The sequence below is a fragment of the Sphaerodactylus townsendi genome, linkage group LG06, assembly GCF_021028975.2.
Source record: "Sphaerodactylus townsendi isolate TG3544 linkage group LG06, MPM_Stown_v2.3, whole genome shotgun sequence".
Classification (NCBI taxonomy): Eukaryota; Metazoa; Chordata; class Lepidosauria; order Squamata; family Sphaerodactylidae; genus Sphaerodactylus; species Sphaerodactylus townsendi.
Genome location: NC_059430.1, coordinates 117,774,389 through 117,799,007, shown reverse-complemented (window position 1 = coordinate 117,799,007; position 24,619 = coordinate 117,774,389). Strand labels below are relative to the sequence as shown.

The 24,619-nt window shown below is 46.8% G+C and overlaps 1 protein-coding gene across 2 annotated transcripts in view; it reads right to left on the bottom strand.

The window, feature by feature from the left end:
- Positions 1 to 1,207: 1,207 nt before the first annotated feature.
- LSR (lipolysis stimulated lipoprotein receptor) overlaps positions 1,208 to 24,619 on the bottom strand; it is a 37,784-nt gene continuing 14,372 nt past the window's right edge. Inside the window, exons 3-10 of one of the 2 annotated variants that reach the window (XM_048499135.1) lie at positions 21,058 to 21,177; positions 13,096 to 13,152; positions 10,360 to 10,506; positions 9,789 to 9,959; positions 7,653 to 7,712; positions 4,108 to 4,239; positions 3,020 to 3,636; positions 1,208 to 1,937 (exon numbers count right to left, since the gene is read on the bottom strand). In XM_048499135.1, coding sequence (XP_048355092.1) covers positions 1,902 to 1,937; positions 3,020 to 3,636; positions 4,108 to 4,239; positions 7,653 to 7,712; positions 9,789 to 9,959; positions 10,360 to 10,506; positions 13,096 to 13,152; positions 21,058 to 21,177 — 1,340 coding nt within the window. In that variant the 3' untranslated portion in view covers positions 1,208 to 1,901. The remainder of the gene's footprint in view (positions 1,938 to 3,019; positions 3,637 to 4,107; positions 4,240 to 7,652; positions 7,713 to 9,788; positions 9,960 to 10,359; positions 10,507 to 13,095; positions 13,153 to 21,057; positions 21,178 to 24,619) is intronic. The other variant, XM_048499136.1, reaches the window with a different exon arrangement.

The following is a 24,619-nucleotide window of genomic DNA, read 5'->3' as shown; positions in this document are numbered from 1 at the left end:
GTGGCACCAGGCAGGCCACAGCCGCCATCCCCCCTCTGCCTCACAGAGCAGGCGGCTGCCTGCTCCATCGAGCAGAGGGGATTTCCCTGCCTGGTGCTGCTGCCTCCCGCAGAGCAAGAGGCAGCGGCACCAGGCAGGATGTGGACACCATCCCCCCCTCTGCCGCCTGCTCCAGCTGGAAGAGAGGGTTTCGCTGTCTGGCGCCTCCGCCTCCCAGCACTGGAAGGAAAGGTGAGTGGAGGGGCCGAACCGGTGGCAGCTCCGTGCGGAGCCACCTCTCTGGCTCGGTAGATCTTTGGGGCTGTGGTAAATGGGTCCAAATGGCTCTTTGGGTGGTAAAGGTTGCCGACCCCTGGTATGGACCAAGATACCCCAGTGGTCCAGTTCAGGATAAGCTCTCTCAAACACTATAGGCCACCCACAATTCTAGAAAAAAAAGCACATAAAAACCTTCCTTTATTAAAGCTGTACTGTACCTTCTGAAGAGTTACTTTTTGCTCAGAGAACTTTCTGTTCTTAACTAGCCGACACCTGCTTACTAGAGAGAAACAGGACCAGCAAACCTTGGACAGCAAACCTGCAGAAGGTACCAAAGAACTAGAAATTGGGAGGAAGCTCATTTATCAGGAATAGGAGGAAAATTGGAAAGTGGGAAGACTTAGGAGACGGGAACAGTCAGTTGGTACAAGTCTTAGAAAGAAGGGATGAAAAACCTGGATGTCCACAGAGGAGAACCAATAAGAGAGGCATTTTCCAAATACATAATCTGAAGAATCTCCTAGTCCAGTGGTTCTCAACCTGTAGGTTGCGACCCCTTTGAGGGTCAAACGACCCTTTCACAGGGGTCGCCTAAGACCATTGGAAAACACATATTTCCAATCGTCTTAGGAACCGAGACACAAATAATTTTATGGCTGGGGGTCACCACAACATGAGGAACTGTATTAAAGGGTTGAGAACCACTGTCCTAGTCCAACACCCTATTTTCTACAGTGGGCAACACTGTGCAGAAGAATGGAGATGTGAATGGAAAATTCCACAGGAGTGGTTTTAAGGTAATAAATCCCACCGAATACTTGCTCTTCCACAAAGTCATGTTCAGGGGGTTTACTGTCTTTGAATATGAAGACTTTATGGCCAGCAAGCTGTTGGCAGACTTGAACAAACCCCGAGATCTACCCGTCCACTTGAAATGTTACAAATCAGATTAATACAATTTACTCATTTTATTTTCATTTATACAAAATCGTAATCTCAAAAATACACACAATTCGGGGAAAAACCCAACTTGGCGACTAATCATTTTGAGGTATTTACAGCACTAGAAGTTAATTCTAAGGAGAACAATATTTTGGTTTTGTAAACACAGAACAAAAAGCCACAGGTCTTTAATAAAAAAATGTGCTGAAGCAATTTTACAACTTGGGCTGTGGGAGGCAATGAAGCTGCGTGGGTGCCCTTTGGAATAATTGTAAGGAAAATAAACAAAGACCGATTCCCATCTGTTGTTTTCTGGCCTGATTGTGCCGTATTATTTGCAGTACTGGAGGACTGTATTCAAGTGTTCTTTTGCCAAACCTGACCATTTAAATTAAAAAATTCTAGGTCTGAAATTTAAAAAGGAGTACCAAAAGGGTTTCAACAATTCTCCTGCAGCGCCAACTATGTCTCCAAACTCCTTGAGAATCTCAGCACAAAAGTGAGGCAAAGCTAAAACAAGGCACAGGAGTCAGTTCCTTGAGCGTTGGGACGGCCAACCCATCTGATCGGCAGCTGGAAACAGCGGAGCACATCTGCCCCGTGTCGGAGTTGTCTGGCACAAAACAGATGCCAACAGAGACTGTCGCTAGAGCCGGTATGCAGCTCACCTTGGACACTTGCGTCGTGGAACGGTACCAAGTTTAAACCACCAGGCTCTCTCTGCTGACAGCATGATTCTGGAGGGGGAAACAAACCAAGGTTAGCAATGCCCTTGAACACATATAAACACAACTGATATTCTGGACATCGCAAAGCAACTGACAAAATACAAGACCTGGTAAACCTGAGGGTTTGTGGAGCATGGTTTGCTTTCATATTATGTTTATGCATAGGTGGAGGCGACTTTCATAGGGGAGCTGTGGGGACCCCCCCAGCAGCTCTAGCTGCCGCCCATACTCATGACGACTGAACACAGGCTGCAATGGACCAGCCTTAGGAGAAGATGAAGTTGTTAGGCCTGGGGCCATCCAAGAAAGCTTTGTTCCTGCAATCTCATCGTTTTGCCGTCTCTCTAAGAAAGAGCTCCTGTAATTATGCTTCCATAGAAGACCTTTAAAATCACGTTCATCAAGATGATGGTCCGGTTAGTGTGACTGGTCAGAACTCTAGAACTTGTCCAGCGGGTACCAAGCTGGCTGGGAAGTTCTCTTTCCAAGCCAATTCCTAACCCCAACCCTGCCTCCCACTGACAAAACAACATCAGAACTAGATGCTATTCAAGGCACTCTTTTTGGCCTTTATTATGGTCCGGGGCTGACATAATTAGGCCCCCGTATGCCCTTATGAATCCACTCAACCACTATGGTCATCTTTAGATGCTCTGCTTCATCTTTATGGTCATCTTTAGATGCTCTGCTTCAGGTGTCCCTGCCTTTTGAGGTTAGGAATGGGCCTTTTCAGTCATGGCACCAAAGCCCTAGGATTCTCTCCCCAGAGTGAAAAATGTTTTGTTCCGTTCGGCATTCCCTCAGTGATCCCACCTTCCTGACGAATGACTGAATTGCTGTTTTTACATCCTTGTCTGCTCTTTAACTGTTCTGAATTTATTTTAATGATGTATCTTGGTGGGGCGGGGGGTTGATTTTAATGGTTGTAAACTGATTTTTATTGCGTGCATCTTAAATTGTGAGCTGCCTCGGTGGCCCTTGTGTGGGGTGAAAGGTGGGATACAAACTTTGTTAATAAACAAAATAAATTGCTAGGGTAGATTGACCCAGCATCCCCCCTCCCCCCCCCCCCAAATGGTCTCTGTCCTCACCCTTCTAAGTTTGCGGTCATTCTTGCCACGGGAAGAAACAGACTCCGTCTCGGTGTATGGAGGCGGTGGAGGCGGCGGGAAGTTGTTGCTATCATCGTCTCGGTTCTTCCTGTTACCAGACCTGCCGCTAGAAGGACTCGTTCGATCCAGCTGCTCCCGGCTGGCGGCCCGTTGCTTCCTGCGCAATGCCTCCTCCAGGAGCCGGTCGTCATAATAGGACGGCTCCAAGTCCCGCAGATCGTCTCTGCTCCGGCTGCGCCGCCCGCTGTAGTGCTCATAGTCATTGCGGGAGTCTGGGGAGTAGTCACGGCGGCGCCATTCATCTGAGCCTCGGCGCCCTCTGCTTCTGGGATGGGCCGGATAGGGGTCCCGTTCGAATTCTAGGTCATCCACTGAGTGCGAGCGTGGGCGTCGGGTGTAGCCCTGTGGCGGGGAGTTGTCGTAGCGGTCACGGTGAGTGGGGGGCAGCAGCCGCCGGTTCTCACCACCCCGCAGGCTTTCCTCCTCCAGGTCACTGATGGGGGACATGGCCTGGCTCCTCAGCCGCCCCAGCCCTTGATGTAGGTCGTAGCGCCGGTCGTCCTCATGCAGAGAACTCAGCTCGCTCATCACAGTGCCTGGAATGCATTTAAATTGGAATTTTAAAGGTCTCTGCTCTTATCCCAGATAGGGAAAAACAGGGGTCCCCAAACTTTCAGCCCGCGATTACCTTTAGAATTTGTGGATGTGGCAAGGCGGGCACAGCTGCGAAATGGCCGCTATGAAATAGCTGCTTCAGGAGGCAGGGCCAGCTACCAAATGGCTGCCCAAACTCACCTTCAGTCATACAATGAAGGTTCTTGTGCTGCAGTGGCAGTGGTTGCCAAAGCAGAATTTTAAAACATCTGTACAGCCAATCAAATCTCCAGGAGCCAATCAGAAGCCTTGCTGGGCAAAAGCTCCACCAGCTTTCTAAAAATGCTTGGTTGGTGCCAGAAAAGGCACCACATCAGGGATCCCTGGGGTGGAATGTCAGACAGCCATGCTTTCCTTGCAACGGTTACCACCGGCCACTCTCAACTGGCAAAGTCCTAGGAAGCCAAAAATACCTTTCTCAAGCCTCCCGTTAGTCTGGCCTGGACGAGTGGGGTCAAAGTTAGCCAGCTCCTTCTCCATATAGTACAGCACCCGCATGGAATCATCTTGCTGGTTTGCTTGGATGCGGTAGCCGCTGCGAACAGCTGGGGAGAGACGCCAGGAGCAAGCTTTAGGAAAGGGGGCCCATACTTCCACCACAGGGGTGGGTCTGAATTAGACAAAATGGGGAAAGGGGGTCCACAACGTCCTCTTTTCGTGTAATATTTTTTATTTTCTCAGCATACAAAAATATATATATAAACACTTTCACACCACCACCACATCAATACAAAACAACGCTAGGAAATACAGAAAAGAAAAAATAAACACACACAAAGGAATTAAAAGCATAACTCGTACAATAACTAGACTCAACCTATTATACCCAACTACAAAGTACTCTTTCTCGTGTTGCCTTTGAATCTGCAACTGACACAGAAGACCTCTGTTGCTTCCGCTGCCCACCTGGCCCACCAGCCCTTTTAACCTGCACACAACAAGGTGAGCAGGGCAGACATGCAGGGCACAGAACCATCAGGATGGGGATAAGTTGGCAGGAGAAATCACTGTGGCTTCTTTCAAAACTCAGCAGCAGGTTTAAAGAAGAAGAAGAAGAAGGGTTTGGATTTATATCCCCCCTTTCTCTCCTGCAGGAGACTCAAAGGGGCTTACAATCTCCTTGCCCTCCATGCCCTGTGAGGTGGGTGGGGCTGAGAGAGCTCAGAAGAACTGTGACTAGCCCAAGGTCACCCAGCTGGCGTGTGTGGGAGTGTACAGGCTAATCTGAATTCCCCAGAGAAGCCTCCACAGCTCAGGCGGCAGAGCTGGGAATCAAACCCGGTTCCTCCAGATTAGATACATGGGGAATCTAGGGAGGGGACTTCACAAATCCTAGCCTTGACTCAGTTCTTTTAAAGTTTCATCAGCTGGCACTTTGGGTACAAACTAAGGCACGCACCCCTCTTCTCCCTCCACCTTTCCTCAACTGGAAACATGAAGTTTCTTTCTGTGCAGCTCCCAGGCAGCAGAAGCTTCCAATTCCCATATCTTAATTTCCCTAAAGGATCCCCCTCTTTCCTCGCAGACCACTCTCATGATGGGAAGGTGCTGGTTTCCCTTCTTCCAAACAAACTGCACAATATTTATCTTTTTTTAAAAAAAATTCAACTTTATTAATGTACAATTTTTAAAAGTACCATGTCAAAACTTTAGGTCCAATAAATGTTCTGCACCTAAATTCAAGGAAAGACTTTCCACTTCTTCACTAAGACGGGACTGATTTATTTTTCTAAGTCATCCCTTGCTGTCGCCGTACTGAAACACTTATATAATGTCTAATTTCTACTACAATTGAATTGACTCATTACTGTCTAATATACAAAGCCTACGGTTAACCAATCTCTTTTACATTTCATCAGGTAGGCAATAAGTGGTTTCCAAGTATTAAGACACCCGTCTGGGTCTTGCCCTCTAATTCTGCACAGTATTTCTAAAGGACTCATCTTAGGCCACCAGGTTTTACATTTGCACCTTCCCACTTCTAATTGGGCAGATTCCTCACTGGGTAATGAGACTTTTCTCCGCTGGAAGGGAAAAGCTCTGGCGCCTCTTTGGCTATGGGGAGACCAAGGATGGCTCCTTTCATCCCAACCACCTGGGGTGAGTTCAGCCAATGCCATCAACTGTCCCTTCATTTTAGGACCAGCCCATGTGCCCAATTCCATCCTCAAAAGCCTCAAGTCAGAAGGTGTTTCTAAGTTGGTCTGTGTTCCGCCCTGATTAATAACTGGCACCAGTCTGCCTATTTGCCTTTGTAATACCTTCTGCCATCTTCTGACATGCCCGGATTGTTATTGGTAAATGCCAAGTTAAAAGTTTCCCTCCTACAAAAAGTGTTATTTCATTTTAATGTTTCGGCTTTTTGGACCTTCCACCGATCCATCCCGTATTGTGGCTCGTGCTACAGAGTTCTTTCTCCTACTGAGGTTTTGTAAGAGAAGCAATGACTCTTCCGTTAAAGCAGTGGTTGTTTTCTAGTATTCTGGATTACAGTTTGATTAGGAGAGAGACTGAAGTAGCAGGGCAGAAGGAACTCTGAATATGCTGAGCAACCTGACCCTCTACAAGGGATAATTTCACTGTATATTACTGGAAAAGCTCTGCTGAGTAAACAGTCAAGCCTCCTCCTCTTCCACTGAACCAGGAGAGTGTCTCCTACTCTTTGAAATTTTGTCCTGTTTTGTATGACAATAAAGGCTTGTCGTTGTTGTTGTGTCTCCTACTCCGGTGCAATGAAAAATTAGCTTCTTTTCATGGCAAGTGAATCTAGAATCATGACTCAATAGAACAGTGGTGGCTAACCTTTGGCACTCCAGATGTTATGGACTACAATTCCCATCAGCCCCTGCCAGCATGGCCAATTGGCCATGTTTGTAGTCCATGAATTGGACTACAATTGGCCATGAATTGTAGTCCATAACATCTGGAGTGCCAAAGGTTAGCCACCACGGCAATAGAATGTGGGGGGCTCCCTCACCACAGGAAGGTCGATAACACCCGGCCAAACCCTTCTATTGTGCAAGCTCTTCTGCTTCTGTCCAGCAGGGGGAAGCTATAGCTACAGATCGACTTTCAAGGTTTCACAATCTTCCTCCCTGGAAACTAGTACCTTCTCAGATCAAAGGGAAACAACAAAACTGCCAGACCTGCCCATTACAGTTTGATTAGGAGAGAGACTGAAGTAGCCACCCATCAGGGCAACCTTTCTGTGCAACTAAGCACGGAAAGGGCAGATCCATGGCGGAGAGTGGCAAACTGCAGTACTGCAATCCAAGCTATGCTCATGCAATGAGTTTGATCCTCATGAAAGTTGGTTTCAGGTAGCTGGCTCAAGGGTGACTCAGCCTCTCATCCTTCTGAGGCTGGAAAAGCGAGTAACCAGCTTGCTGGGGGTAAAGTGCAGAAGACTGGGGAAACCACCTAGTAAAGAGTCTGCCTAGTAAACATTATGCTGTGACATCACCCCATGGGTCAGTAATGACCTGGTGTTTGCTCATATCTTTACGCATGGGGAGGGACTGCTGTTCAGGAACAGCCTCTGCTTTACACGCAGAAGGTCCCTGGTTCAATCCCTAATTTCTTGAGTTAAAAGGACCGGGTAGCAAGTTATGTACAACCTGTACCTGAGACCCTAGAAAGCTAGTGCCAGACAGAATAGACCAAGAGTCTAAAACCTGTGGCTCTCCAGATGTTCTTGAACTGCAATTCCCATCAGCCCCTGCCAGCATGGCCTTGCTGGAAGGGGCTGATGGGAATTGTAGTTCATGAACATCTGGAGAGCCACAGGTTGCAGACCCCTGGAATAGACTGTACAGACCTTGATGTATTAAAGGTCAGATTCAGTATGGCTTCATGTGTGAATACCGACCCTGGACTGCATAGAGTTTGCACTTGTTAACATATATGCACACAACATGCAATGCAGAAACCAGCCATCTTAAACAAGCACATTTCTTACCAGAATTTGCAACGCTATCCGTATCTCGCAGGAGGGGCACTTGAGAGCTGTTCCCACCCACTGCAATGCGAAGGGGAGACAGTAGAGATTATTAAGAGCGATGCCACTCTGCCACAACTGGCTGGGAAAACAAACAAGTGAGCAAACCCACTGATGAAGCTTACCCTCCTAGATCCTGCAAACCCTTTCCTATGGTTTCCAGGGTGATACACAGTTCTGGGATCTGAGGTTCTACACCCCACCTAGGCCCCGTCTAATAACATGCCTTTTAGGCAAGCCTGTTTAAAGCAAAACCTATAAGGCTACCGTGGGTCTAGCACAGGGGTCTTCAACCTGCGGCTCTCCAGATGCTCATAGACTATAATTCCCAATTGGCCATGGTGGCAGGGGCTGATGGGAATTGTAGTCCATGAACATCTGGAGAGCTGCAGGTTGCAGACCCCTGGTCTAGCATATAGCACCAAACAATCGGCTCAAATGTTTAGAGTTCCAAAGAAGAGATTAACTGGGCTGGGCCCACAAAAGGGAGCTTAAAAAAGAAGAAGAGTTTGGATTTATATCCCCCCTTTCTCTCCTGCAGGAGACTCAAAGGGGCTTACAATCTTCTTGCCCTTCCCCCCTCACAACAAACACCCTGTCAGGTAGGTGGGGCTGAGAGAACTCCGAGAAGCTGTGACTAGCCCAAGGTCACCCAGCTGGCGTGTGTGGGAGTGTACAGGCTAAGCTGAATTCCCCAGATAAGCCTCCACAGCTCAGGCGGCAGAGCTGAGAATCAAACCCGGTTCCTCCAGATTAGATACATGAGCTCTTAACCTCCTACGCCACTGCTGCTCCAAGAACCAAGCCCTTGAATAACAGAAATCTAGCCTCTTTCAAAACTGAAATAATGAATTAGAAGAGTTGGATTTAAATCCCTCCTTTCTCTCCTGTAAGGATACTCAAAGGGGTTTACAAGCTCCTTTCCCTTCCCCCCTCACAACGAACACCCTGTGAGGTAGGTGGGGCTGAGAGAGCTCAGAAGAACTGTGACTAGCCCAAGGTCACCCAGCTGGCATGTGTTGGAGCGTATAGGCCCGTGGTGGCAAACCTATGGCACTCCAGATGTCCAATTGGCCATCCTGGCAGGGGCTGATGGGAATTGTAGTTCATGAACATCTGGAGTGCCATAGGTTTGCCACCACTGGTAGAGGCTAATGTGAATTCCCCAGATAAGCCTCCACAACTCAAGCGGCAGAGCGGGGAATCAAACCCGGTTCCTCCAGATTAGAGGACACCTGCTCTTAACCACTACGCCACTGCACTGAATTCCATGAAATATTCTGAGGGCATGAAGAAGGACCAAGGAAGGCCTTGCTACCTGCTGCTGAATTCCACTGGGGTTGTTTCTTTCACTCACTAACTCATTCACACTTTTCTCTCCTTGCCAGTACTTAAGGCCTGGGCAGGACCAGAGGAACAGGTCCTCAGGGCTAAACAGAAGGGCAAAAGCCAAAACATTCTGGATTTTAGCCTACAGCAAACAGGCAGTCCAACATCTAGCTCCGTGGTGGCGAACCTTTGGCACTCCAGATGTTATGGGCTACAATTCCCATCAGCCCCTTCCAGCATGGCCAATTGGCCATGCTGGAAGGGGCTGATGGGAATTGTAGTCCATAACATCTGGAGTGCCAAAGGTTCGCCACCACTGATCTAGCTGTTTCATCGTTTTATTACATTTCGGTATTTTGTGTCAGGCACTCTGGGTTGCTAAGCAGCACATAAATGCTATGGACAAACCCACTCAGATTTATCACAGCACAAAACTTTCACGGACTAGACCGTCCCTTCCCCTTGAGGTGCACGAAATGTTACCGGCTGAGTTGGCAGACATACAAATGGAAATGGCCAAGAGTGAGGCCAAAAGGGCCTTGAAATCCAAGAGGTACAGTCAGGAACACCTTTGTGCGAAGCCAGAATGTCTGGCTACCGTGCCCATTCACAAAAGGAGTAACTGGGACTAACACAACCTTCCCCAGCGCTGCCATGTTATTTAAAACCTCACAGTCAGAGAGGGAAAAAACACTCTCGGCTTTCTCTCCATTCAAGCTAGCTGGGGCCTAGTTCTGGGGCAGCAGGAACTTTGCTAGGAAAACTTACCTGAGCTGGCCCTGTCATAATCCACTCCATAGCCATTGTACACAGGGTTTACGGGACCCATGGAAATCATAGGACCTTGAATCCCTGCCTTCAGGTGATTACTGGATGTGTACATGCTGGGAGCATAAACGCTGGGGACGCCAGCCGTTGCAGCTTTTCCCGCAACGTAGACTGAAAAGAAATAGCAGAGTTAGTGGTCAGAGGATCATCAGTGAGAGCTCTTGAGTATCCCAGGGGCAACTTTGAGGAGCTGCGGCTCGGCTTCCTATTCAGAGGGTCCCAAGTCCAGTCCTCTGACTCTCCACTTAAAGGATCTCTGAAAAGCCTTGGCTCAAGATCCTGGAGAGCCACAGAACTCTACTTCACTAGATAAATTTAGGAGAAGGCAGCACGCCACGTCAACATAGGGCACGGAGCATCTGCTTGCTCGGTAAAGACCAGAACAAGACCTTGCTCAATGAAAGAAACCTGATGTATGGTGTCCCGCGGTTACCCAGCCAAATTGCAGGGCAACCAACTGGGTCAGGAGGCAAGGGCTTGGGGGCGGGGGGCATCCGTGAGCAAAACTTACGAGCTTCAGGGCAGCAGCACTTCTTCGGGCAGCAGGGGCACCGGACGTAGCAGCAGCACGTGTGAGGGCAGCACTGGCACCAGCAGATCCCCAAGAGCAGGATGAGCAGAAAGAACCCCAGCACCACCACAATGACAAAGACCCAGTCTGCAAGGAGAGGGAGGAAGGGGAATGAGAGACAGAGAGAAGAGCAGACCCGTTGAGACACAGCCAACTCTGGGTACCTTCTGGGTATCAACACGAGGCCCAGTTGCGCGGCCTCTACAAAGCTTTCATCGACGGAGAGAGAATTCTAGCTACAACTCCAGGGTCCCTAAGGGCACTTCCGCACATGCAGATTAAGGCACTTTCAATCCACTTTCACAACTTGGGTGCTGTGTGGTTCCCGGGCTGTATGGCCGTGTTCTAGCAGCATTCCCTCCTGACGTTTCGCCTGCATCTGTGGCTGGCATCTTCAGAGGATCTGATGTTGGGAAAGCAAGTGGAGTATATATCTGTTGGAGTGTCAGGGTGGGTGGAGAAACCTTGTCTGTGAGTAACAAAGAAGGCAACCAGGTCAATAGTTGAGGGCATCTGAATAGAAGTATGAGTAACAATGAAGACTATAGCATGGGCGTAACACTGGAGATAGCAAGGTCACTGGTGGGAGCATCTCAATAGAGGTATCCTGGCCTTTGTTTCTTTTGTCTATGGTCATCCTGTGTTTGTGTGGAGCTGGTTAGACACTGTCTTGACTCTAGTATTTTTCAACACTGGCAGCCAAGTTCTGTTCATTTTCATAGTTTCCTCCTTCCTGTTAAAATTGTCCATGTGCTTATGGATTTCAATTGCTTCTCTGTGTAGTCTGACGTAGTGGCTTTCAGAGTGGTCCAGAATTTCTGGCCGATTCCGGCCGTGAAAGCCTTCGACAATACACTTTCACAACTGTTTGCAAGTGGATTTTACTATTCTGCACAGAAAAACACAGCTGCAAAGTGCATTGAAAGTGGATTGAAAGTGCATGATTCTGCAGGTGCGAAAGTGCCCTGAGTGCTTGGATCAAACTAGCTTTAGACAACATCTTAACTTTTTTTTTTCAAAGGATAGTGGGCCTGGATGTCAGTGGCTTTCCAGGCTGCATGGCCAGGGCCTGGTAGTTGTAGGTCCTAACGTGCTGTACCTATCTATGCTGGACATCTTAGAGGACAAGGTACGCTGTTGCGACCAACGAGGACATCATCAGCGGACACAGCCAAGGATATTGGCTCCCATGTCACCTTCTCTGCAGGCCTCTATCCTGAGCACCGGTACTGCATGTGTGTATAAAGTGTTGTCAAGTACAGCCAACTTAGGGCAACCCCTTGTGGCAAGAGACTAGCAGAGGTGGTTTGCCATTGCCTGTCTCTGCATAGCGACCCCGGTATTTCTTGGAGGTCTCCCATCCAAATATTAGCCAGGACTAACCCTGTTTAGCTTCCATGATCTGATGAGCTTCCATGATCTGATGAGATCGGGCTAGCCTGGGACATCCAGGTCAGGGTTTCCGATATTTCATACTTTTACAACATCAGCCCTGCCTATATCCATATCTGCACCTATGTATGCATGCACACACACTCACTACGCAGAACCAGCTTTTTATCCTACGAAGAATGCAGACCCCATTCTTCGAATATAGGTTAGGGCTGACGCTCCTAAGTATGATATACCATTGCACGGTTTGAGGTTCGCCTTGCAGAGTTGGGCATTGACAGAGACTTCGAATGAGCCCTCACGCTCAGCTGTCCCCTCCCGCCTCAAAAGCTACAATTCAGACACCTGTGTTTAATTCTTGGCATTTGGGCACGCACTATTTTCCGTGTGGCGCACTCCTTCGTCCTCATTAGCTTGTCTGAGGGGCAGGGCCAATTAGTGGTGAAATGGAAGAGCTGCCAAGATGGAGCAAAAGATTTCGAGTCCTCTGGGCTGTTGAATGGGCTTATGAAGCAAGCCACTGCACCCAGACCCACAGCCGCAAAGACATCTCAGTCCCGTTTTGCACATTAGTGTAAGGACACATGGGTTGTTGATCTCTAGTCCAAAAACACAAAAAACTGCAGTTTCCCATATTAGCCAAAAAAACCCACCCCAAAACATTTGCCACATATACACTCAGAAGGGCATTCTGGCTGTCTGACAAGTATACTAGGAGTTGCTGGTCACAGTCACATTTAATGTTTTCAAGTGCATCCTCAAGAAAACACGATCATGTGTATAGCGTTGCAGTTGTCCTGTCCCCCAAAATCACAGACTCTGCAGGACCCTCCAAACTGAATTTCTCCGCTCATACCATAAGGACTAATTCAAACCATAAGGACCTGAAAATGGTATTTTCTTGCATATTCCTGGGAGAACAAAAGCGGAGACGCCTCAGAAAGCATTCACAATAGCACAGTGGAAGCTCGCCAGGGAAGAAAAGAGAAGGGAGGCAAGAGGACAAGCACTTTGAAACCTTTCCCAAACCCATGTCCCTCTGCGATATTGAAGATGAAAAACAAAGTTAGTATTTTACCTACGACAGTTTTGTCCTGCTCCTAAAAGGGGAGGGGGGCAATCCAGTTATGGTCTTAACTTGCATAATTTCAGCAGCCCAACAGAATCCAGTGGTCCCAGCCAGACCTCACACCTGGCCCCAAGGATGGGAGATGGTAAAGAATTACTGTAAACCCCTCCCACTTCCCGCTCCACAGAAAAAGAGCACAGATGCAAAGCCAGTACCTTCCATATCCCCTATCTGAAAGCCTGGCAAAAGCTCTGAGACATCGGAGGATTTGCCTACAGAATGAGAAGAAAACACACACAAAAAAGAGAAAGTTACTAAATATGGCTGGCTGCCCTGGAGGCAGGCATTCTTGGCTAGACTACACAGAGGTGAGCACAGCATGCAAGGCCTGCCCTTGATGAGGAGTTCTGCTGGTTAGCAGCCACTCACCTGGGTATCAGTGAGCACAATATTAAATTACCATAATAAAGTCTACTTTCCCTGTACTTTTATGAGCATCAGTGCACCTCTGTCTACAGACGGGTTTGTACTGTTGCCACATCTTCTCACCCTTTCTCTCCCCTTATTTAGCTGGCTAGGAAAATAAAGTAAAGCTCTTGGGGTACTTGTTCTTCATTATCTACAGCATCAATAAAAACATGTTTTGCTGTACCTCATTAGCACATGTATGTGTAGGTGAGCATCTGAGAGACTAATAAAAATGACTGCAGGTTAAAGGGAAGGACTTCAGCATATGCAACCCTATCCCCACCCCCACTCTCTTCCTTTGCAGAGTTTGCTTTGTGAAGAAATAGAAGCCAAAGGGAAACTGAAGGCCTCTTCATGGAATTCCTTAGAAGCACACACCTTTTGCGCCCAAATCCGAAACATGTTTATGTCGAAATGCCACTGAATGAGGCAACGGACATTTCCAAATAAGCATTCTAAGGACTGATCTAAATAGCTAGCCAACGCACTCTTCTTCCATGGAACTTTACATAAGAGGTTGAGTGCAAATTGATAGCCATGCAAGGCAGCAGTGCGTGTTTGGAGATGTAAAAATTTCAGAGATGATGAATCAATAGGAAGGAGGAAAAAAGGGGACTTCGGGCAGAGGGAACTGAAATATATGCAGAATAAATTTCCTCTCAAACTGAAGTTTTGATGCATTAATGTAAAATCATTCATAACTATTTGTATACTAATTAGCTTATTTACATTATTTATAAGTATGATGCTTTCATTTGCTTTGAGAAAAACTGCTAATATATACAACGCTTAAGAGCTGCAAACTGCTGTACCCCATGTTAATTTTGATATTTTGTTTGCCATATGACAAATAAAAATAAATAAAAACCTGAAAACATATTTCAGATTTATCAAACTTTACTGTAAGAGAATTAAGGTGGCAATAATTTGTGAAGGCACGCAGATAATGTTTAGGGCTGATGCGAATACGGGAAAGGACTAATGAATCATCTGCATAGAGAACCAGGGGGACATGTTGTTTTCCAGTTTCTGAAAGATGACCGTCTTGCCAGGTACACCGCTAGATCATTGATAAAAGCTATATCAACACTAGATCATTGGTAAACAGGCTGAACAGATGTGGGGCAAAAACATCTTAGCTTTATTCTCTTATTTGTTGGAATCTTGGGGGTAATCAGGAAGGGGTTCCTAAATGTAAATTGCATAAGAGGATGAGCAGGCGAGGGTCTGTTTCTGTTTTGGCAAATTTATTCCACAGAGCTTCTCTGGGTATGGCATCAAATGCATCTTTGAGGTTGAAAAACACTACAGCTTTTTCTGTCCAATATCAAGGTATTTTTCAGCCAGGATCAGTTGTAGATCTACCACGAAAAACCCAAATTGTTCAGGTACCAAGACATTTTTTTATTTTGCAACCAGGAAACCAATTTTTCCTCAAGGTATTTTGCATAAAGCTTTCCTACGGTGGAAAGGAGACTTACTAAATGGCAATTTTGAGGTTGATCAGTTGCACCTTTCTTAAAAATGAGAATAAGGGAATTCAGCTAGCTGTCTAGAAAGATACCAGAATTGTTTAACAATGCAAAGAAATTAGCTACAGGCTGACCCCGCTATTGTGGATCACTTTTAATAAGTTTGTTTGGAAATTCATCTGGTCCTGATGTTTTGTTGGATTTTAAGAGGTTTATTAAAATAATGATTTTGTTTATTTCAACAGGAGGCCAATCTGGGGTGTCTTTAAGCAATAGGAAATTATTACCGGGCATTAGATGTGAAGGATCTGTGAACAATGTCAAAAAACAGTCAACCCACTGTTGGGCTGAAATCTTAGCAGTTGGCCGAATGTTTGTTTTGAAATGCACCTGAAGCGATCATCCAAAGCAGCTTAGTATTATTGGAGTTGAGTGATTGAGAGACAGAGTGTCACTTTTCTTTGTAAAATTGTGGATTTTTGTTATATATTAAAGAATGGAAGAGTTTCCTTTGTTTGAAGTTTTCTTGGGATCAAATTTTGTAAGGAAAAGAAAGGGTGGTATTTGGTAGAAAGTCTCATTCAGTCACGGTAAGCAGGACCACCCAGAACTCTAACAACTCATTAAGGGTATTACAGCATCTGAATGGTCACCAAAATTGACAATTAAACAGACAGACCCTTGGAAATATGCTTTTTAAGGGTTGTTTGACACATGCATTCTATGTATCTAGATTCCACATCTCAGTGCACTTGCAAAGCAAGGCAAAGAATCAAGTTTCAAGAGAGATTAAACCAAAGCAAAGGTCTGGATTCCATGCCCTATGAAGAGAAGCTTAAGGAGCTGGGTATGTTTAGTCTGGGGAACAGAAGGTTAAGAGGCGACATAATAGCCATGTTTCAATATTTGTAGGGATGTCATGTTGAAGATGGATCAAGCTTGTTTTCTGCTGCTCCAGAGACTAGGACAGTGGTGGCGAACCTATGGCACGGGTGCCAGAGGTGGCACTCAGAGCCCTCTTTGTGGGCACGCACAAACAGAGTCCCCGCACACACATCTAGGCTGGCCTGGGGTGCTGGGCTCGATTATTAGCATTAAACCTAAGACCTAGTTTTGGGGAAGCAGTGTAGGTAACCCTGTTAATCACGGTTAAACCCCACTGATTTTCATGTGAAGAACTAAAGCGCGATCCTTTACCTGGGGGTAAGCTCAGTTGCTGGCAATGGGGCTTGCTTCTGAGTAAACCCTCCTAGGGTCGTGATTCACCCGTTCGAAGAGTTGCACAGTTGCTTCAAGGCAAAATCACTGAGTACCACCAAGCTTACTCCTGAGTAACGCACACCTTGGAGCCAACCATTTTTTCTAAACGAAAACCTCAGTACTCAGGTTAAATTGCCATGTTGGCACTTTGTGATAAATAAGTGGGTTTTGGGTTTCAGTTTGGGCACTCCGTCTCGAAAAGGTTCACCGTCACTGGACTAGGACAAGGAGTAATGGATTCAAGGCACAGAAAAAGAGATTCCACCAAAACATCAGAAAGAACTTTCAGACAGTAAGGGCTGTTCGACAGTGGAATATGCTGCCTTGGGGGATGGTGGGAGTCTCCTTCTTTGGGGGGTTTTAGAGGCTGGAGGGCCATCTGTCTGGAGTACTTTGATGGTGTATTCCTGCATGGCAGGGAGTTGAACTTGATGGCTCTTGTGGTCTCTTCCAGCTCTATGATTCTATGATACCAATGGCTCAATTTGCGGTGGAAATCACTAAGGTTTCAGTAGACAAGAGATGGATATGCTATGTGTGAACTTGCCTTGAGTGAGATAAGCACAAACCACTGCCTTTGTCTTTCAGAAACAGGGCAGGCAGAGAGTTATGGAGCGAAATGCCTGCTCTCTGAGCCTCACAGATGATTTCTCGAAGAAGAAGAAGAAGAAGAAGAAGAAGAAGAAGAAGAAGAAGAAGAAGAAGAGGAAGAAGAGGAAGAAGAGGAGGAGGAGGAGGAGGAGGAGGAGGAGGAGGAGTTTGGATTTATATCCCCCCTTTCTCTCCTGCAGGAGACTCAAAGAGGCTTACAATCTCCTTGCCCTTCCCCCCTCACAACAAACACCCTGTGAGGTAGGTGGGGCTGAGAAAGCTCCGAGAAGCTGTGACTAGCCCAAGGTCACCCAGTTGGCGTGTGTGGGAGTGGACAGGCTAATCTGAATTCCCCAGTTAAGCCTCCACAGCTCAGGCGGCAGAGCTGGGAATCAAACTCGGTTCCTCCAGATGAGATACATGTGCTCTTAACCTCCTACGCCACTGCTGCTCCTAGGCACATGATCTATGAGATCTCACCTACAGAGGTTTATAAACATGCTTCCTTTCCCAGGCCCTGCCATAAATAGCTAACATTTTTCAAAATACTTAATCCTGGCACAGCCAAACTCATTAACACAGTATTGCAAACTCCAAACTCTTGTGGAGAACATCTGATTTTGAGCAAAGGGAAAGAAGGAAGGGGGGGGGGGGCAGAGAAGGCAATGAATTGGCACTGTTCCCTGGCAACTTCACTTCGCAGCAGAAACTCAACCAGGAAGTTTTTATTCTAGTAGATGTTTATTCTGCCCCTTCCTCTAAGGAGCCAACAGTGGACAACATGGTTTTCCCGTCCCCTGTTTTATCCTTGCAAAAACCCAGAAGGGGCGGGGGTGCTGGCTCACTAAGATGAAGCTCAGGATCACCCAGAGAGCTTTGGTGACCTTGTGGGGATCTGAACCGAGACCCTGGCCTGATATTATATTGGCTGTGCAGGAAAGCACGAGACAGCTGCATACATCAAGACAACAGCAAAGCAATCGACAGCCAGCTTGCACGGCTCCCTCTTCACTGGCACGCTTGCAGCCCTTGAGAAGGTGCAGATGTCGACAACATAATTGTGTAGGAAGAGACAAGCCCCGAAGGCTTGCAACTAAGACACGGAATCCAACATCCTGAGTCTGACAGTAGCCAGTCAGATGCTCCTAGGAAACCCTCAAGCGGTCTATGAAAGCCGCACCCCTCCCCATCTGCTACCCCCTGATATTCTAGCCATGAACACGGAAGAGTCCATTTCATTATTGTGGCAAGCAATTACTGACAGATCTCTTCAGTCAGTGATTGACAGGGGAAAAAAAGCCAAATCCAGGATCAGACATCCAACCAAGCAGCCAACTCCAAATCCCGTGAGCATCTTCCTACAGACTTTGTGCTCTTGGAAATTCTGTGGAAATGTAAGCATCTGTGAATAAAGATGACAGGCTAGATTCTCAGCCATGAGGAGCCTCAAAGGCACCCACTGGTAATAAGTCTCGGCAATCTTTGCCACCCAAGTGAATTCAAAGGCTAGCTGCAGGACTTCCACACCCTCGTTGCGTGTGGCGAATCTAATTTCAATAGCCTTGTGTATGTAAATCAGGAGCCGGCGCTGTACTTCGAAAGTCGATGTCTACAGCCTGTACAGGAGGCTATTTTTAAAAGCTTTCCCCCCTCCCCCATCCTATTTTAATACTTTTATATAATTCAGTTGCACCCTGCCTTTCTCCCCAATGGGATCCAGAGATGCTTACATCATAGTCTTCTCCAATTTATCCTCACAACTATCCTGTATGTAAGTTTGGCTGAGAGTACTTGACTGGTTCAAGGTCACCCAGCAAGCTTCCATGGCAAACGTGGAGATTCGAATCCAGGTCTCCCGGATACTAGTCCAACATTCCCGATCACTACGCCACACTGGCTCTTGTGTTGGTGTTTTGCTATTTACAGTAGAGCAGAATTTATCGTGTATGGCTGTGGGCCGTCACAGTTAAGTCAAAATAGATACAATACAAAATATTTAAAATGTTGAGAGCTGCCCAGAAAATAGACATGCTAAGGTATGGACCTTATTAGCAAAAATAATTAAGAATTAATTCCATAATCGTTATTAGAGAGCAAGTCGCAAATGTTTAAGTGCATGTACATTTGGTGCAGACAAGATCGGGAGCGCCCCCTGTAAAGTGTTTATGTACCTTTGTATTGGTTTGGGTTTTTGGTCTGTTTGGCTTTTCTTCTTTCTGCATGTTTTCACATCATTAATTAGAAAAAGCTACTCCCCCTAGAATATTGTGAGCTGCCCCGCAGATATTTAAATTTAGATATTGGGGGGAGGAGGGAACTGCCCCAGTGCTAGACTCTTCTTCTACAGCATGAATTTCAAAGTCGTCGTTTCCTAGATGAAAAGAGCCACTTGGCCAGAGGTGCAGAAAGCACGGGATCCCGGCCAGAAGAGCAAGAGCTGAGGCCAGGCACTAGAAGGGATGAAAAACCGCACGCATAACTGCCAGAGAGCTGCAACCGTTCCCCCCTTTCGGCAGTCATCTCTCTCTTCCGCAATGGTCTCAGAGCCTCCCCACATCTGACCATAATCTTCTCCATTTGGCGGCAGAGCACGCCCCTGGACAGACCAGATTTGGGCAAAGCAGAAACAGAGACGCACAGCAACAGATCTTCTAAGGATCCGTCTCTAAGAAAACTGGTTACCTACTTCACCACAGAGCTTCCTTTGACTGAAAAAATTCTGTGCTATCAGACAGTTCTGTCCTGGACAAGGAAGTGAGCATCCTGAGAAGCTCATATCTGCGGTTTTTTAAAAACACACACACAAATCCTTAGTTTCTAGTCCCTGAGTGTCCAAACATTGATAGCACACAAGTAATGTCTTGCAAAATGGACTCATAGCATAGGCTTGCCTGTGCCAATACAGGCATGAGTACACAGAAATCAACCATGACCTTACTTATTTGTTTTACTTGGGAGATGCAAAGCCACTTCCATCCTCTTGCTTTCCTCCACTTTACCCTCGCGACAACCCTTTGAGGTAGGTCAGGCTGAGAGTGCACGTCGGGACCAAGGTCACCCAGTAAGCTTTCATGGCTGAGCAGCGGATTCAAACCTGAGCCTCTCAGATCCTACTCTGACACTAACCCATGCACCACACTGCCCTCAGAACATTATTCCTCTTCTTTTAAAACCAGCAGAAAGGTGGCAATGGGGAAACGGCACAGCGCATTTGGCACTGCCTGTAAAGCAGAGAAGCCAGCTAAACACACCTGCCTGCCCCAGCCACGATCCCATTTAGAAGCAGGTGGCTTCTCTGCAGCAGTTGTATTCCCAGCACCCACCACGCTGCCGGCAAAGAAAGAGCCAAGTGTACACAGCAAACAAAACTTAGCCCTCCTGGCTTTGGTCCCAGGGAGCTGCTCTTTGTTCCACAACACAGAATGCTTAGAATGTTTGTACTACCTATATTATTGAGAAGAATACCTGGAAACAACAGCTTCATGGAAGGGAAGCTGTTCCCATGGAGGGGAAGCTTGACAGATTCTGGCGCACTGCAGGGAAGCAGGCAGCCAGAGCCTTAAACCTGGGGACAGCACAGTGGAACAGCTATGGCGAAGCAGAACAGAACGATAAGTTTGCAACAAGGCTTAGAAGAGATGCGTGGAGCACATACCATAAAGTTGGAAGGGGCCCTATCAGCCGTCTAGGCCAGTGGTGGCGAACCCATGGCACTCCAGATGTTCATGGACTATAATTCCCATCAGTCCCTGCCAGCATGGCCAATTGGCCATGCTGGCAGGGACTGATGGGAATTGTAGTCCATGAACATCTGAGTGCCATAGATTCACCACCACGGGTCTAGGCCAACCCTTTCCACAACGCAGGATCAGCCTAGAGCACATGTCACAGGCTGGATAGACACTTGCGGCAGGAGAAGGAAGTGTTAAAGTGGAATCGAATCCCTGCTTTGCCCAGCAGGTGGAGGAGAAAAATACCACCAAGTTTCAATAACAAAGACACTGCAAAACGAAAGTTCGAAGAACTGGGTGGGGAAGGCTGTGGTCCAATGCTACTAGATTTCTTCCTCCACGTTTCATTTTCTTTTTCATGAAAAATACTATTCTCCCCAACCGTAGTATGAAGGACCCTTCACAACCTTACTGCACTATACTCAAGACCAGGATCTTCTCTGGATTTGGACTGTAACAGGGTGCAGGGGGAAAGCATCAGCATTTGTTTTGCGGGGGAAACTTCTGCAGCCGCTCTGGCATGGCATCCTTCCCGTTCAGGGATTAACTTGGCAGGTTCAGCTAGACTAGTACGAAAGCATCCCCTCCTACCAAGCATACAGTTAAGCTGCCTTGAGATGCCAGCACCCAGCAAGCGTCGGGTCTCGTGACTTACCCAACACAATCAGCTCGGCGTAGGCTTCGTTGTTGCCTTGCAGGTCTTGCGTGGAGGTCACGGTGCAGTAGTATACTCCGCTGTCCCCCCAGGCAGTCTGCTCTATGCTGAGATCGGCATCTGGATGAAGGGAAGGGGTGAAACAGAAGCCAAAGAAGTGTAAAGACAGATGCCAAATTCAAAACCCTCCCAGACGTAACAGTTCTGTTAGGCAAAACATGCTAATGTTTCATTTCCCTGGTTTGGATGGGAGACCACCAAGGAACAACCAGGGTTGCTGAGCAGAGGCAGGCAATGGCAAAGCACTTTAGTCTCTTGCTCTGAAATAAGGGGTCACTATTGTAGGGATGAGCCCCGCGAACCCAGCAGAGCCTCAGAAAGAGCGCAGGAATGCCTGCGCCATCTGTGTCCTTCTGGGCGCACACGCTCACCAGCCCCCAGGCCCCCGTGAGTCACAGGTCATGAACTACCTGACTCACAGTCACCAGATGTCCCAGACAAAGGGACAAAGGGGCACTTGCCCCCAGGTATGGATTAGACCCAGACGCGAACGTTTCCTCCCGCATGTAGGCCACCCCATGATGTCATTACTATACTGTATTCTCCCGCTCTCCCGCCTCCCGGTCTGCCCCTATTGTAAACCCTAATAAAAGGTGCCAGGGACTAGCACACGGCAGAGTTGCCAGATCCACAGATCACACGCTTCCTGGTGCTGGCTCTCTCCACCGTATGATATCTCCGCGTCTCGCCTCTTCCTTGCGACCCTCGCGGGCCGACTTCAATTATAAATTTTGGCTGGGACTTTATGGCACTCTGCATACACCCACTCACACAAAAAGAGACAGCTTTTCACTGCAAGCAAATAATTTTGTAATATTTTGTTGTTGTTTTTAAAAAATAAGATTCTTTCAGGACTTTCAGTTAAGGTCTTCCTAACAAACCAGCTCTCTGTTCCCCTCTTACAGAACAGCCTGAGATAGGGGTATTTTTAGTGGGCACACCTGGCCCACGAAACATTCTTCCTCTCAAAGCTAGCTTGACACATACCGTACTCCCTTTTAGGTGCCAGGCCAAAATACTTGCTTCAATCCAAGCTTTTAATTGTGGAATTGATCTGTTATCCTCAGTTACAATAGACTGCTTTTAGCCAGAGAACATTTTATTTGACTTGTTTTAATCTGCTCATTTTTTGTGCATATTTATGCTCTGGCTGCATTTTTCATAGTTTATTCATTGTTAATTGCTTTTGTGGTATTGTATGCTTTATGTTTTACTTTTCAAGCTGCCTTGAGCAGGTTCTCTGGATGGCCAGCATAGAAATTTTCCAAATACACAACTAAAATTAATTATTCCACTCACGTATTTAGTATTCACAACTTGATGCATGCACCGGGAATCCATGGGTGTTGCAAGAAGTGATCAATAGTTGCTCAACGTGAAGAGAAAGAGGTAAGGCCAGCCACCAATTATTCATAACCTAGCTATCTGGCAAGCTGATGCATTTTAGCATATGGGCGTTCAATACTGCTGACTTGCCAAAATACAAAAATCACAATTTCATAAACAAAAGCTACCATTCATTGTTAGCAGGAAAAGGTCACATTTATTTAATGGTGTACGTGCAGCTTTTGAACAAGAAGTGTTCCCAAAGCAGTTCAGCTAGAGGGAAGGAGTGTGGGGAAGGGCTGTGGAACAGTGGCAGAATGTATGCTTTGTATACCACAAGTTCAATCCTGAACATCTTCAGCAAAAAGTACCAGGAAGTAGGTGATACTTAGTACCAATCAGAGAATACAAGACTGATCTTGAGAGCCCAATGGCCAGACTTGCTATTTATTATTTACTTTATTTGTAGTATGCCTTTCTCACAGAGACTCAAGGCACACTACACAGGGCCAGTCAATGAAGGTGACTAGATGAAACATCTAATAAGCAGTGTAATACGACTAGGATTACAGAAATCTGAAACAAAGCATTGAATAGGGATGAAGATTCTTTTTAAGTCTGAAGGCACCTATGGAATTCTGAAAAATATATAGTGGGCCTGGCCACAAAAAAGGTGGAGCCAGCCACAAAACAAGGCTGCTGTGCCTTAACTTTAGACACACAGTACAGATCCTTGTGCTGTGGTGGCAGCTGCTGCTTTGCCCATCAAACCAGCAGTGGCCAATCAGAAGAACAGCTGGAGGAAGACCTACCTGGCCCCACCTACTTAAAAAAACACTTGGTGGGCACCAGTAAAGGTGTCAGCAGATACTATGTTGGGGACTGCTGGCATAGAATATTAGACATGACACATTAAACAATGGAGAACGACTGTCGGTCCTCATGTGTGAAGGGTCCTCCTCCTTTGAGCATTGAAGGACATCTTTCTGGATAATTCTCACCATTTGCTTGGGAAGCAGGAACTAAACTTTCTGCTTCCTGTGGGAGTTATCCAGTTAACTTCAGTGTGAAGGGTCCTCCTCCTTTGAGCATTGAAGGACATCTTTCTGGATAATTCTCACCATTTGCTTGGGAAGCAGGAACTAAACTTTCTGCTTCCTGTGGGAGTTATCCAGTTAACTTCAGTTCCAGTACTGCCTTTAGCTGTATCAGACTCTCAAACTAGTTAAACAAACTCAAACAGGAAAATACAGAATAACAGGAAACAGAGTAAAAGACAGACAACACTGTGTACACACAACATGGTGTCTTGATGAACTCCAATGATGTAGGGAGGGCATGGTGTCCTCTGACGCTCAGAGAAGGACCTTTCACAAGTAAGGACCAACCGTCATTCTCCCTCTGAGCCTTAATTTTCTCCTCACAACAACCCAGTGAGGCGGGTTGTGTGGAGAGTGTATGACTAGCCCAAAGTCTCCTAGTGAGCTTCGGGGCCAAAGTGAGGATTAGAACCTGGGTCTCCCAGATACCACTGTAGCACACACTCTTACTGCTGCAGCACACCGACTCTCCAGTAGAAGAGAAACAAAGGAACACAGTCGGCAAGCTGCCCACAATAGGGAAACACAGGCGAGAATACAGGAATTGGTGGCAAACGCATCTAGAATCATCTTTGCCAGCGTCCTCTCTTTGGGCACAGCTGCCTCTCTGAAGAGCTGCTAGACAAGCTGACCCACTCTGCACCCCAGAATCCTCGCACAGAGGCATTTTCCAGTCTCTGCCTTGTACATAATCTGTTTGCAAGGAGAAAGGACACCACTATCCCCTGCTACATACTCGCAGTACTGGAGCCTGAAAGAAATCAGGAAGTCCCCAAGTATCATAAAATATCTTTGGGACGCGCCTGCACAAAAGCTCGTATTGTCTTTTTACATTGCACTATCAAGGTTGAGTGTCCTGTATCTGCTACAGGGTCCTGAAAATTAACACGGTGTAAATAAATGCATACCAAAACCTCGAGGAAGAACATGACCCTCACCCCAACCTAAAGAACACTGTAGATTTGATGAAGTCCTAAACTCACCTTCCATTTCTCCTACACTTCCTTCTTCCAATTCGTATTAAAATAAATCCGAAACAGATTTTGAGAAATATCTCCAACCAAGTGGGACTTCCT